This window comes from Mustelus asterias, chromosome 13, assembly GCF_964213995.1.
Source record: "Mustelus asterias chromosome 13, sMusAst1.hap1.1, whole genome shotgun sequence".
NCBI lineage: Eukaryota > Metazoa > Chordata > Chondrichthyes > Carcharhiniformes > Triakidae > Mustelus > Mustelus asterias.
In genome coordinates, this window is record NC_135813.1 from 24,782,704 (window position 1) to 24,798,493 (window position 15,790).

The following is a 15,790-nucleotide window of genomic DNA, read 5'->3' on the forward strand; positions in this document are numbered from 1 at the left end:
GAGCTGTGAAGCAGCAGTGCTAACCACTGTGCTACCGTGCCTCCCTTGACTAGGTTAAAGGTGCTATATAAATGCAAGTAGTTTTTGTTGAGCCTACTATGCACATTAGGGAAGTGCATCATTGTAGTGAGGCAGTGGCATTGTCATTGGATTAGCAATCCAGGGAGTCAGGGTATTGCTCTGTGGACCTGGGTTTGATTCCCACCATAGCAGATGTTGAAATTTGAATTCAATAAAATTAAAAGTCTAATGATGATCATGAAACCATTGTTGTAAAAACCCATCTGGTCCATTAATAAGCATAAGGATGGAAATCTGCCATCCTTACCTCATCTGGCCTATACATGACCCCAGATTCTGAAATGGTCCAGCAAGCCACTCAGTTCAAAGGCAATTAGGGATGGGCAATAAATGCTGGCTCACATCCAAGGAATAAAAAAAAGTAACTTCAAAGACATGGTTAAATTATTTTATTTCTCTCAAACATTATTTGTATACATCAATAATAAGGATGCCTGTGGTACAACTGGCCCCAGGTATTTTTAAACACCCACTTGGCTTGGTTCAATCACAAATTATCTAAATTTTTCAGTCTCAGCGTGGCATTGCTCCATCCTTCACCAGTTCCAGAAGAAGAGTCTGCTGCCATATTTGGCAGGTTGCAATTCCCCTTCACTGACTGGGTTAGGCTCTGGTCTTGGCCTAGAGTGATAGACATTCTCAGGAACTGGCCGGTCTGTCTGTACCTTGGTAACCTATGAAAAACAGAAACAAACAACGCATTGAAGCAACTCAGAAATACTCTCCACAAAGCTGCACACTACATAATTCATATCGATGTATATCTACAGTACACTGAGAAAAATACAGTATTTTCCTTAATGCAATGAAATGCAGGAAATCAGCTTGAGAGAGGCATCAACTAATCTTTAAAAGTATTGCAGCAAGGATCAATAAAGGTGAAACTACACCAAACACAAACTTCCTTTACTGCAACACTTTACACACCACAACTAATTCTATCAGATCAAAGCTGAATTATTAGTGACAGTCACATTGCCCACATTAACTTGTTTGTCAAATCTGTGTCACAGCGTTCCTGCTGAAAACACAACATTTGCAAAAAAAAACGTTGTGCGTTATTTGATGACACTTGACTAAAATCTGAAGGAGCATCCGGGGAATGATCACTCTCTTTATGGGCACTGCCTATTGCTAAAGTTTACCCGCACAAATGATTCTATTTAAAAAACAACAGTATTACTTACACTAATTTGTTTTGGATGAGCTGAGGCTGCTAAACAAAATAGTCCAGCTTTCCTGTCTTCAGCCCTGACAAAGGGTTTATTACAAAGATTAAAGGCACATACTGTATTCCCAGCAGTAATAGTCAGTTTCTAATTTAGTTACTGCCATTTGGATCTGCCAGTTCAACTTTTGAACCACTTAATGATTAATACCCAACCCACAGGGTAATCTGAGGCTGTAAAGCACAGTAACTAGCACAGTGCTGCAGCAAACTGAAAATACTCTATATCCAAGTGGAAGCTGTTTGTTTAGAAAACTGACCCAGTCTTACATTGAAACATGTTAAATCTAGTCATCTGGCACAATATTTTTTCCTGTGGGGCATGAACTGATAGATTTACAACCTAATGTACAATAGAGGTCATCATATCTTTTATATAACAGACCCAATTTACATCAATACTATTCATTCAATTGTAAAATGCCTTTTATGAGAGTCCTTGCATATGTTTATAAAGTGCTATCATGGACACATGCCAAAGTATAGTAAGAACTTCTGAAACAACACCCCCTCCTACCTCAGAGATAAATAACCAATTTACTGCTCTATAGAAAGTCCCCGGAGATTTTGTACACTTACAAGAGCTGCTGTAGAAAATTCAGCAATCCACCAAGGTACGTAGATATTAGGGAAACTACTAACAACTCGAGTTTGTGAGCAGCATACTGCTGATGAGTACTGCTAAAACAGTGAGGAATAGCTTGGCCCAAACTTGTGACTGAAATAAGTTTGTACGGTATAGGTTCAAACATACCCATTCCTTTGTTGTGTCAAATCAAACACACACACTCCCATTGAATTGCAGGTCTCAGATGAAAGGCCAGAACAAGTGAAAACATTGAATATCAGCAAGTACAAAAGAATCCAATACCAAAACTTAGTGAAAAAGATCTTTAGCTAGATTTCACCAACATTAGCAGAAAGGAAAAGCTTAAAAGATACAAATTATAAAACCTCTCTGCTTTGACAAGGAACCATATTCAATGACTATGAGCTCTGAAGATTTGTTGCAGCTTCTAAAATACAATTCATTTGAAGATCGATTATGCATCTGCCAGTAAGAGTTCCAAAGTTTCATCAGCCATTAGCCTGGGGACATTAACATTCTAGTTGCTTCCATCTTGCACAAGTCATGCTCTGTCAGATCATCATCTGGACATTCCTCTCCAAGCCACTCACCATCCTGACTTGGAAATATATCACAGCCATTCACTGGGTCAAAAATCCTGGAACTCCCTCCCTAACAGCACTGTGGATATATCTACAACGCAGGGACTGCAGCAGTTCAAAAAGGCAGCTCACCACCACCTCCTCAAGGACAACTTGGGAATGGCAATAAATGGCGGTCTAGTCAGCAATGCCCACATCCCATGCATGACTAAGAAAGTCACCACATCTTTACTTCCTGCTGCCACAATTTTGTTATGCCCGTCTGCATTTCCACTGTAATCTTTACATAGAACATACAGCACAATTCTCCCCAACAAGAATATCCAGCACAGAAACAGGCATTCACCCCAATTAATCCATACCAGGGTCTATGCTCCACTTAAGTGTTCTCTCATCCTTCATCTCTCAGCATTAGCCTCTGTGCCCTCTCCCTCATAAGCCTATCTAGCTTCTCCTTAAATTAATCTCACCTCAATTGTGGTAGAATTCCACATTCTCACTACTTTAAGAAAATACATTTCTTCTGTTTCCCATTTGATTTCTTGGTGGCTACCTAACATTGTTGGACTTTGCTCTTTCCCACAAGAGGAGTATGTGTTTGTTCTCTTGAAACAGCTCATAGGTCACCTTTCTCTCTTTGAAAAAAAAGACACAGCCTGTTCACTTTTCCCCAACATGCATTATTTAGCAAACTTACAAGGATAATACCAGAACTGCATTGTAACTTTTCCCCCTCCATGTAATTTTGCTGTGTCAGTTACTGTGATCTCACAGGGCTCTGGTGCCTTGACAATTCTATGCAATAAGCATATGAAATCTCTCCCCCAATTCAGTCGCTATCTTGTACCTAAAAATACATGTATATATTTTTCAAGTGTGTGTGGATAACAACACAGGCAATTTTCTAGCATACAATTAAGAATGGAGGGAAGAATGGATCAGGGACAGACATTTGATTATACACAAAATATCAATGCCACCATTACTAACAAAAGTACAGTTGCATTACAAGTTGAACATTTTAAAATTCACATCATACTCACGTTAGTGTTGTCTAACAGAGGGTTAAAAAACAAGAAATCACAATCTCACTCAATAAATGAAACATATAAATAGTATAGCCTGGAGATATGAAACGAAGCAAAACCTTGGCTTGATGCCCAATGTTAGCACAGAATTGTTTTTCTCACAACTATTAACATTGGGTTCAGTTCTCTGAGGACGACAGTACTGGCAAATGGTTCCTGAAAATTCCGCAAAATATTTATAGCTGGATGACAGACAAGCCAGTGGAGGCACTCAAGTTGGATGTGAACAAGTCTGCTCGTAATATGCCATGGTGCCAACTAATTGAACAGCAAATGTTTGAAGATGCAAGAATGCATGCCTCAAAAGAGGAGAATATTTTGCTGCATGATTTAAACCGCAGAGTTCTCTTTTTTGGGAGGGCAGTGGACAGTACACTCAGTACAAAAGATTGCAGGTTTTACTAATTTTCTTCTTGCAAGTAAAAAATAAGTTGCCTCAAAAAGAAATCCATTCAGATAAAAAGGGTCAATAATCAACGCAATCACTACATAGGTGGTAGGTATGTAATATCAGGGATTAAACCTTGCACTGACCCACTGGCAAACCTCCATCTGTATTATGCACAACATCCAAATCTTTATTTTCATGTAACCCACTAATTTGGAACAAATGTCTTCCATATCACTTTAAAAGTGGCACAAGACAAGTTTTGTAATATTTAACACAGCCATAGCTGAGTGAATAAAATCGCTTGTCTGTACAGTAAATACTGCAAATGTTAACAGACTTGTGTGTTTAAAAAGAACAAATTGAATTACTGACAATTTTATTAATGGGTTTAAAAAATCTTTACCATCACTGTGAGAAAATAAGTACTGATTGGATATTTAAGGGAGCTAAATTACCACTCACCAAATAATCCATCCATGGGTTAATGGCGATTAAAATTGACATTGAAAAATACTTTAACAAGTGCACAGCAGAATTCACTTTCCACAACACGATCTTGAACATCAAATTCGAGAACAATTGGAATTTAAACGTTAGGGATTTAAACACTTGCAGCCTTTCACACATTCAGACAAGAGGATTCAGAAAAGAGTAAGTGCAAAAGCAGCGAGAGAGAAGTTAAGGTTCTGCAGTAACTAGCAATTTGGGGAAAAATAAGATGTGATACAGGAAAGGGCAAATAACTTAACAACGGTATTAAGTTGACATCAAAGATTAACAAAAAAGTTAAAGTTAAGGCACTAAATCGGAATGCATGAAGCATTCATAATGAAATAGATTAATTAATGGCAGAGACGGTGTTAAAAGGGTTTGATCTAACAGCAGTTAGAGAGACATGGTTGAAGTGACCAAGCTTGCAGACCAAATATTGCAGGATACTAGATTTTTAGAAGAGTTTGACAAAATAGAAAAATGAGGGCGAGGGTAGCCCTGATAATAAAAGGATGGGATAAAGGCGGGAGAGAGAGAATGGATCTGAGTTTAGAAAATCAAGATGCTGATTCAGATTTGGTGGAGCTGAGAAACAACGAGGGGCAGAAACACTGGTGGAAATAGTTTATTAGCCTCCTAACAGTAGTTGCAGTGACAGGTAAGAGTTTAAATGTTGAAACTAGAGGTGCATGTGACAAGGGTAATACGTTAATGATGGGGGACTTTAAATAGAGTGGGAAAATCAAATTTGCAATAATAATATGGCGTTCATGGAACACATTCTAGACAGTTTTCCAGATTAATATATCAAGGAACCAACTAGGCAACAGACAATTTCAGATCTCAAACTGTGCAATCAGACAAGATTAATATAAAAGGAAATTACTGCAGATGCTGGAAACAAACAAAAACAGAAAATGCTGGAAAAATCTCAGCAGGTCTGACAACATCAGTGGAGAGCGAACAGAGTCTGGATGAATTTGTCAGAGCAAGGTTAATTAATAACCTTGCGGTTGAGAAGCTCAGATGAGGAATGAATCACAACATGATGCATTTTACATTAAGTTTGCAAGTAATTTAAGTTCACTAGGGCCTTCAATCTGAACAAAGCAAATGACATGGGTATGAGGAGCACACCGGCTAAGGTAGATTGGGAAACTGGGTGAAAAGACAATGGTAGATAAGCAACGGCAAACATTTAAAAAGATTAATTCATAGTTCAAATCAAACATGCAGTCCCTTGAGGAATAAAATCTCCCAAGAAAGTGGCTAACAAGAGAAATTAAAGATAACATTAAAATATAGGAAGAAGCTAAGGCATTGCCAAAAAATAGTAAGTCCAAGGACTGGAAGGATTTTAGAACTTAGTAAAGAGTGACCAAGAAATTGATAGTGAGAAAATGGATGAACAACAAACTAAAGAGATACAAAAACAGGTAGCCAAAGTTCTACAGGTGCGTCAAAAAATAGATTCGTAAAAGCAAATGTGGCAGAAACAGGAGAAATTATGAGAATAAAGAAATGGCACGAGATAATTAAACAAACTATATTTTCTTGGTAGGAAGCCAGGAAAGTCTGAAAATAGTGGGAAACCAAAGGTCAAGTGGGAAATTTAAAGAAAGCAATATGAGTAAATAAATAGTACTGAGGAAATTAATGGAACTAAAAGCCAACAAATCCGTTAGACCTGATGGCCTACAATCTCGGGTTATAAAAGTGGTAGCTAGAGATTGAGGAAGATTTTCCAGAGTTCCCCAAATTTTACAATGGTCCCCACAGATTGGAAGGTTATCAAAAGTAACCCCACTATATAACAAGGGATGGAAAGAAAAAGCAGGTTAGCCCAGTTACCATGAAATCTGCAGTAAGGGAAATTGCTGTAGAATTTACCATCAAGAGCAACAGTCGACGTGGTTTTATAGGAAGGGAAGCAATGTTTGATAAATCTGTTCAGAGTTTCTTTGAGGTTGCAATTAGGTTAGGTAAGGGGAAACTGGGGATGTAGTGCATTTAGATTTGTTAAAGATACCAAACAAAGTTATAAAAACAAGGGGTTGTGGGATTGGGAGTAATATATTAGGATGGATTGAAGATTAGTTAACAGATAGAAAACCAATAGTAGGGATAAACAGGTCATTTTTATGGGTTGACAGGCTGTAACTGGGAAGGTATCACACAGATCAGTGCTTGGGTCTCAGCTGGTTACAACATGTATCAGTGACTTGGTGAAGGGTTCAAGTTAACCGTTGATACAAAATGGCTAAGTGAGTGAGCAAGAACATTGCAAATCGAATATAACAGGGAGAAATCTGAAATTATCACTTTGGCAGAAAAATATATTTGAAATCTTTGCTTTTCAAAAGGTGAGACAGAAATGTTGGTATTTGTATATGAAATCACAAAGGTAGCATATAGCCACAGAAAGTAATTAGCCCGTATGACAAAGGAATTGAAGCAAAAATGAAAAAAACATGCACTTAGTACTTTTCACCAATGTAAAAATCTTTTATAGCCAATTAAATACTTTAAGTGTCCTTACTGCTGTAATGTCGGAAAGACAGAAATATAGAAGGGTAAAGAATGCTTTCACAATTATACAGGACCTTGGTGAGACCATACCCAAAGTACAGGTGACAATTTTGGTCTCTTTTCCAAAGAAGGAGATTCTTGCCTAAGATGATCGCAACAATGATTCACGAGGTTGATTCCTGGAATGAGTGAATCGTCCAGTGAGGAGAGATTGAGCAGACTGGACCTATGCTGCACAGGGTTTAGAAGAATGAGATGCAATCTCATTGAAACATCAAATTCTAGAGACTAGGAGGATCCTCACTCAGAATAAGGGGTCAATCATTTAGTAGAGGTGAGAAGAAATGTCTCTATTCAAATGTCTGACAATCTTTGGAATTCTCTACCCTAGAAGGCTGGGATGCTCAGTTGTTGAGTATATTCAAGAGACTAAACAAAACATTTTTGGATACTAAGCGATATGGGTATAGTACAGGAAGGTGACGTTGAGGTGCAAGATCCAATTATTGAATGGCAGAGTTAGATTGACAGGCTGAAAGCTTACTCCTGCTCAAGTTTATGCTCCAAGAAATAAATATATAGCAATGCATGTGAGCAACAAATTGATACTTGCAATTGCAAGTACCTGGGACAGAATATTCTAAACAAAGACTTTAAAAGTTTTTTAATTAGTTCATGCTAACCACTGCATATAATGAGCATCATTTGCAAATCAGTGACGTGAAAGGTTTAAAAGTATATTTTATAGAAGTTTGGACTTAAAAACATTGAATAAATGTATAAAACTACGAACAATTCTCCCCTCAACAAGCACTGACTTCTAGAAGTACTGGGGCTATCTGGTATCCTGGTATTGCGTACAAATCTAGAAAGTGAGTAAGGCTATTTGGCCATGTGGATCTCACACCAAAGCCTGATCGTCTTTTCACTTGCAGATGCCTTTACAAGACAGGACAGAACCTTGGCTGATCACTTCCCTCTAGAAGATTAATTCTAGCCCCTACTACCACCCTGTTAAAATAATTTAAAGATAATAAATTAAAGCAGGGACCTTCTTGTCTGTGAATATATAGAGCCTTTGCCAACAAAGGCATTAAGGGAGCTAGCTACAAACTCGTCAAATAACTAACACAGACACGAATCTCAATTACAATTATATTTTTGAGGGCTATGCAACCGCTACAGTAACTGTTTTTAAAACTTTGCACAGCTGATGAAAGCCATTCCAAGGTGTAAACTGGAGGAGCATCTTAATATAAATGGCTTGATAAGAAAGTTAACATTTACTTATGGGAAGAGCATCCTTGAGAAATCTAGACCTTTATTAAAGGATGAATAAATCACTTGATGGAATTTCCTGTGGCAATTTACTTGGATTTTGGTCAGATTCTTCACAGAAGACTTTAACTAAGCTGAAACTCGAAGGTATACAATGGGTCTGGGTACAAACTTGGTTCTGGGATAGGAAGAGGATGCTGATGAGGTATTTTGACATAGCAAAGATGGTGTTGAGTGGTGTTCTGCACATGATAACACTACATACTTGTACAAGTAATTGGAATTTTTAAACCAAATGCAAAGTTGTGATGCTTACAGTGAAAATGGAAAGCAGCAAGGGATTTGTAAGGGAAACAGAACAAAGATGAAATGTAATACAGTGATGCACAGTGGGTGAAAAAAAGCACAAAAGTACAAAGTGAGTGGGACAGAAGTAGCAAGAAACATAGCCAGAAAGAATAGAAATGCATCAAAGGAGATTAGGTACAGTATTGCAATTCATGCATTGCAGTGTTTTGGTCTCCAACATGCATCAGGAATTTGTTTAAAAATATATGAAAACATTGGAGAGGGTGCAGAAAAGTAAAATGTGATAGATTGTAAGTACAAGAAAGAGGATGTTTTAAGAAAGGACTTGAAGTATATAAATTAATAAATGGTTTACATGCAGTAAATCTCGAAAGATAAATAAGTGATTGTAACTATACACCAGTGAAAAATAGAGAGGAAACTCTTTCACATCAAGAATAAACACATGGAATAATCGGGTAAGCCAAAAGGCATGCAGATATTAAGGCATTCCGATATTAAGGCATTTAAACCAGCTGGAATGCTATACTGGAACAGCCTGAAAACTAGCTGAAGAGGATTCACTTTATCAAATGACACTGGCACTTAAATGAATGAAACATAAGCAACAGAAACAGTTCATCTAAAAGATCAAAGGTACAATGCTGCAGTGAGAATGAGCTAACGCACTACCACAGGAGACCCATTGGCGAGGAATGCCATTTGACAGAAACTTTTGCTACAATCATCAGTAATAAGGTCTCCTTTTGTGCCTTTAGTGGCATCACTCTTGCTTCTGAGTCATACAATTGTAGATTCAAGCTCCACTTCAAAGGAGTACATCGCCAAGGCCAACACTTTATGGTGGCACAGTGGTTAGCACTGCTGCCTCACAGCACCAGGGACCCAGATTCGATTCCCAGCTTGGCTCACTGTCCGTGGAGTTTGAACATTCTCCCCATGTCTGCATGGTGCTCTGGTTTCCTCCCACAGTCCGAAAGATGTGCTGGTCAGGTGCACTGGCCATGCTAAATTCTCCCTCAGTGTATCTGAACAGACGCCTGAGTGTGGCAACTCGGGGGTTGCTTCATTGCAGCGTTAACATAAGCCTACTTGTGATACTAATAAATTCCAGTGCTGCGCAAAGGTAATGCTGTATTATCAGAGGTACTATCTTTAATGCAAGAGGTTAAAATAAGGCCTGCTCAAGTACAGTTAAAGAGTCCATCGCACTATTTGAACAGGAGCCAGTCAGCTCCCCACTTGGTGCTGACATTTACATCTCAGGAAAACCACCAAAAGCAGATTAATTGTCATTTTTCTCAGTAACAGTGGAATCTGCCAGCTTTGCTTGCATAGAAACCACGACACCTCGAAGGCAATTTTACTGACTGTAAAGTACATAGGTCAACCTGACATCACAGAAGGAATTTTAAGTTGCAAGTTCATCTTTCCACCATTGTCCTCAAAATAAAAAGGAAAACTCCAATGTCCACAATTTTCAGTTCTGGCTGAAGTTAAAATAATCGACTTTACCTTTGAGAGTTCTCCTAGGTCAGGTCGAACCCAGCCCAGTTTGTCTAGCACGCAGTTATCAAAAGCATCTTGTTGCTTGCGGCATCGGCGGAACTCTTGCAGATTGCTATAATCGAGACATGTCCAGTACTCCGTGAAGGGCTCGCTGCAGTGCGTTTTTACCTTCCTACATGAGAAAAATGTCAAAAATGAGCAATTCTGTTTCCAACTAAAATAGGCCAGAATCAAGACAGTTCTATAAAGTACTTTGAGAATATATATAAGCTCATGCAGCACAGTTATATTATCCCACTGATTTGTCAGCAAACAATTTTTCCTTTAACCTGTCTCACTTCCTACAAATAAAAGGTGTGGCTAGGAGACCGTGCATGGGCCCTAGTTACGATTGTCTTCTTGTGACGTTTACGGAACATTGCCTGTTCCAGAAGAGAAAATGCTGGAAAATCTCAGCAGGTCTGGCAGCATCTGTGAGAGTAAAGAGCTGACGTTTCGAGTCCAGATGGCCCTCTGTCAAAGTTTTGACAAAGGGTCATCTGAACTCGAAACGTCAGCTCTTTTCTCTCCTTACAGATGCTGCCAGACCTGCTGAGATTTTCCAGCATTTTTTCTTTTGGTTTCAGAATCCAGCATCTGCAATAATTTGCTTTTATTTTATTGCCTGTTCCAGTACTGCCCAAGCCCCCATCACAATACTTTTTCTGGTACATTGATGTCTGTAACTGTGCCTCTTCCTGCTCTCATCTGGAACTGGAAAAATTCAAATTTTGCTTCCAATTTCACCCTTCCCATCACGCGGTCCATCTCTAATACCTCCCTTCCTCAACCTCTGTCTTCTCTCTCCTTCCCCCTTTTTCAAAAGCATGAAAACCATTACATTTCTACCTCTATTCAACTCAACGATTTCTTTCTCCACAGATGCTGCCAGACCTGCTGACTTATTCCAGCAGTTAGTTTTTATTTTACATCTGTTATATACTTTGCCAGTCATAGCAAATTTGGAATAAAATAATCTTGGATAAAACAACCCTTCAATGTCGTAACTGGTGAATATCACCATTGCCACCCTAACATTGAAAGAGAATTTACAACATCAGGAACAGTTCTACACAGTGCATTGCCAAGCTGACTAACAAACTGGGTTTAAATCATTTTTTAAAATTAGAAAGGTGATTAAGTTGACATAACCCCATTCTGGCATCTAGATCAAAACCTAGATCCCAACTACAGAAATAAAAACAGTAAAGTCTCAAAAACAATATTAAAAATATTCAGTCTGGCTAACTGAGTGGAGTATTAAGTTAGCGACTGGCCTCTCAAATGTAAAAGTTTATCTGTTAGCGTCACAAGTAGGCTTACATTATCGGCACGGTAGCACAGTGGTTAGCACTGCTGCTTCACAGCTCCAGGGACCTGGGTTCGATTCCCAGCTTGGGTCACTGTCTGTGTGGAGTTTGCACATTCTCCTCGTGTCTGTGTGGGTTTCCTCCGGGTGCTCCGGTTTCCTCCCACAGTCCAAAGATGTGCGGGTTAGGTTGATTGGCCATGCTAAAAATTGCCCTTAGGTGTCTTGAGATGCGTAGGTTAGAGGGATTAGTGGGCAAATATGTAAGGATATGGGGGTAGAGCCTGGGTGGGTTTGTGGTCGGTGCAGACACGATGGGCCGAATGGCCTCTTTCTGTACTGTAGGGTTTATGTTTCTATATTAACACTGCAATGAAGTTACTGTGAAAATCCCCTAGTCGCCACACTCCAGCGCCTGCTCGGGTGCACTGAGGGAGAATTTAGCATGGCCAATGCATCCAACCAGCACGTCTTTCAGACCGTGGGAGGAAACCGGAGCACCCGGAGGAAACCCATGCAGACACGGAGAGAACGTGCAAACTCCACATAGACAGTGATCGAATCAGAGTCCCTGGCACTGCGAGGCAGCAGTGCTAACCACTGTGCCACCCCAAGATCGACCAGGTCTCACCTCTGAGACCTGTTCGAAATCCAGCCCTGGTTGGTGAAATGAAAGTCCTTGTCTTCTAGCTCTAAGGGCTGTACCTGAAATGAGTTTGGCTAAACTCAATCCATCCTGGTTAGTGTGGATTCAAGAGCACAAAACTGCCAATCTCACAGAGGACACAGGATAGCTGTTGTGGAAATTAGAAAAAATTACTGCTGCAGCAAAAGCTGGTCTCCTGAAGCACATTGTAAGCAGCACAGCTGAGAGGCTACATTCAACAATAAACTGCTGCAAAGTTGTTAAGCGGCAGCATGGTCATGGTCCATTATGCCCAAAACGGAAGGTGTTTTATTACACAACCAATTTCAGCAGTGAAATGAGAAACGGGACAAATCATGACATTTAATGCGATCCTGTTAATTCCTTCAAGTAATTGTGAGCACGATTGGCACTGATCTGAGAAAATGCCTTTGGATTGCAGTCAAGAACCAAACTCCCAAAATTTCTACTAAAATAGCAAGTAACAAGTCTAGCAATATATTTGGCAAAAGCATCAAGGCTAATTTAACCAAAAACACCAGTGGTTTCTTTTGTGTAACCCATCAAATTAGTGAGCGATTGTCACAGGTGTCAAAAGGAATTCACAATGAAGCTGTCAGTTGCATTATTTATGGTTAAGCCTGGCATCCACCACATGCCAGCTGTAATGTTGCATGCAATTTGGTACAAAACAATTTATCTGAAGTCACATTGAAAAGTTCAAGTGCTTGCTGAAACAAAAATTTAATAAGTGCCAACAACTGATAAGAGAAGCAGTAACCATCCCATTCAATGTAACAGGAGGATAGTTGCTCCTGATAAACAGATCTGCTACTGAAAATTGGAGTTTATTGGTGTGAATGGAAGCCACTTGATTTCTAACCTCATGTTCTTTTGCTAATATTTTTTAATTGGTGGACTCTGGTTAACAAAACATGTTTCTCCCTACTTGACCAAAACCCCTCAATTTTGAATATCTCTAACATGTTTCTCCTTAAGCTTCTCTGCTGTAAGATCAATCAGAGTTTCAGCAATTTCTCCACCCATGTAAATACACATTTGGGATCAAAGACACAACTATGTATTTTGTTCTCATAACCCAAGTATCATGCCTTTGCTAGCACCTTTTAATAAAGCTGCAGTTTGGTTGGGGTCAGCATTTATTGCCACCTTGTCAAGGTAATTAGGATGGGCAATGAGCCATCTTCAACCGTGCAATCCATGTGTTCTAGATACATCATGATGTGGAGATGCCGTAGATAGCCAAGTTCCGCACACATGAGGACGGTCTAAACCGGGATGTTGGATTTATGTCACATTATCAGTAACCCCCACAGCTTGCCTCCTGGACTTGCACAATTTCACAAGCTGTACTGTCTGGAGACAATACACATCTCTTTAACCTGTGTAGAATGCTCCCTCCACCCACATTGTCTGTACATTTAAGACCTGGCTGGCTGTAGAGATTTGCATTCTAATCAGTATTCTGTAATTTGATTTCTGTGTCTGTGCCCTGTTTGAGAACAGAGACCACTCCATCTGACGAAGGAGCATTGCTCCGAAAGCTTATGGTATTTGCTACCAAATAAACCTGTTGGACTTTAACCTGGTGTTGTGAGACTTCTTACTGTTCTAGATACATCCACAGTTCTGGAAGATTTTGACCCAGTGACAGTGAAGGAATGGTGATATAGTTTCAAGTCAGGATGGTATGTGACTTGAAGGAGAATTTGCAGGTGGGTGGTGTTACAATGTATTTCCCACCCTCGTACTTCTACATGGAGAGGTTGCAAGTTTAGATGTGCCAAAGACCAGATGAGCTGCAGCAATGCACTTTCTAGATGGTACACAGCTGCCACCATGCATCATGGTGGAAGGAGCAAATGGTCAAATTGGTGCATGGAGTGATCAAGCAAGCTGTTTTGTCTTGGATGGCATCGAGCTTAAGTGTTGTTGGCGTTGCATTCGTCCATGCAAGGGGAGAGTATTCCATCACATTCCTGATATGTGCCCTGTAGATAATGGACAGGATTGGGGAAGGCAGGTGGCAAATACTTTTTTAAAAATTCATTTATGGGATGTGAGCATCACTCACTAGGCCAGTATTTATTGCTCTTCCCCAGTTGCCCTTGAGAAGATGGTGGTGATCTGTCTTTTTGAACCACTGCAGTCAGGATGGTAAGTGAGTTGGAGGGGAACCGCCAGGTGATGATGTTCTCAGGCATCCGCTGCTCTTTGTCCTTCAAGATGGTAGTGTTCGTGGGTTTGGAAGGTGATGCGAGGGGAATGTTGGCGAGTTCCTGCAGTGCATCTTATAGATGGTACACACAGCTGCCACTGATCAGTGGCAGAGGGATTGAATGTTTGTGGAAATGGTACCAATCAAGCAGACAGCAAACACGCACACACCACCACCTCCGATTAACACCCTGACACCATGTCTTTTTGACAGGCAGCAGGAGAAATAAGAGGGGCAATAAGAGGGCGGCACGGTAGCACAGTGGTTAGCACTGCTGCTTCACAGCTCCAGGGACCTGGGTTCGATTCCCGGCTTGGGTGACTGTGTGTGGAGTTTGCACATTCTCCTCGAGTCTGCATGGGTTTCCTCCGGGTGCTCCGGTTTCCTCCCACAGTCCAAAGATGTGCGGGTTAGGTTGATTGGCCATGCTAAAATTGCCCTTAGTGGCCTGGGACGTGTAGGTTAGAGGGATTAGTGGGTAAATATGTAGGGATATGGGGGTAGGGCCTGGGTGGGATTGTGGTCGGTGCAGACTCGATGGGCCGAATGGCCTCTTTCTGTACTGTAGGGTTTCTAAGATTCAATGGATACCAAATAAAATACCAAAAATATAAATTTGAAAATCATTAGTCTTCATCAAATCGTTTGGCAAATTGGGATTGTCATCCAGCAAGTCTTCCAACAATGATGTTGCATGCAGCTGTCTAAACATTGTCAACAAATTTAACCCATTTTAAACTCACGGGTGAAATCCACCGTGGACTCAAAAAGGTTTTTGAACAATTTCAGGAGGATTCGTTCACGAAAATCTCTTGACCCAAGAATACATTTTCTTCTGGACTTTTTAAAATTAATATTGAAAGCCAGTGACAGCGCCCCAAGTTTCTCAGTGAAGGTCAGACAGTGGGGGGGCGGGGGACGTCTGCCCTTGTGCTGTCACTTTAGGTGTCCTCTGAAATCCAGCCCGAGGCTTGCGGCCTTCACCACAAAGGTGCGGGAGCAGAGGCGGTTTGACCAGGAGTTACACCGAGGCTTCTATCCCCCTGGGGGCTGCAGTACCTGAAGAAATCCAGCGCGCACTCATTGACCTTCCTCCCCTCCTGCAGGCACCTCCGCGGGTCCTTCTCCTCCCAGCGGCACAGCATGAACTCCTTGTTGGGCCGGTCGCACTGCGAGCCGTAGTGGTGAGCCGCCGCCTTCAGCACCGCCGACGACACGTTCACCTCCTGCACGTTGAGCTCCTGCAGCGAGGGCAGCTCGGACGCGGTCATTTTTCCTCCTCCTTCCCCGCCCGGGCCGCACTTTCTCCCCCCGCCGCCGCCGCCGCCGCCGCCGCCTTCACTCTCACATCCAGCGGGCACCTCAGGCCCAACAACACCCCGCCGCCAGAAGGTCACAGAAACGCGCATGCGCCGCACCCGCGCATCCTAACTTGATGGCGCCAGAGAGTGATTGGCCTGTTCCTGGGCTGGCTGACGTCAC

At 41.0% G+C, this 15,790-nt stretch overlaps 1 protein-coding gene across 1 annotated transcript; it reads right to left on the reverse strand.

Moving 5' to 3' along the window:
• Positions 1-455: 455 nt before the first annotated feature.
• Positions 456-15,729, reverse strand: ndufa8 (NADH:ubiquinone oxidoreductase subunit A8). Its single transcript, XM_078226570.1, has 3 exons — positions 15,368-15,729; positions 10,082-10,247; positions 456-755 (listed from the first exon to the last, which is right to left on the reverse strand). The coding sequence occupies exons 1-3, from the start codon at positions 15,715-15,717 to the stop codon at positions 618-620; spliced, it is 654 nt and encodes a 217-aa protein (XP_078082696.1). The 5' UTR covers positions 15,718-15,729; the 3' UTR covers positions 456-617.
• Between the last annotated feature and the right edge of the window lie 61 nt (positions 15,730-15,790).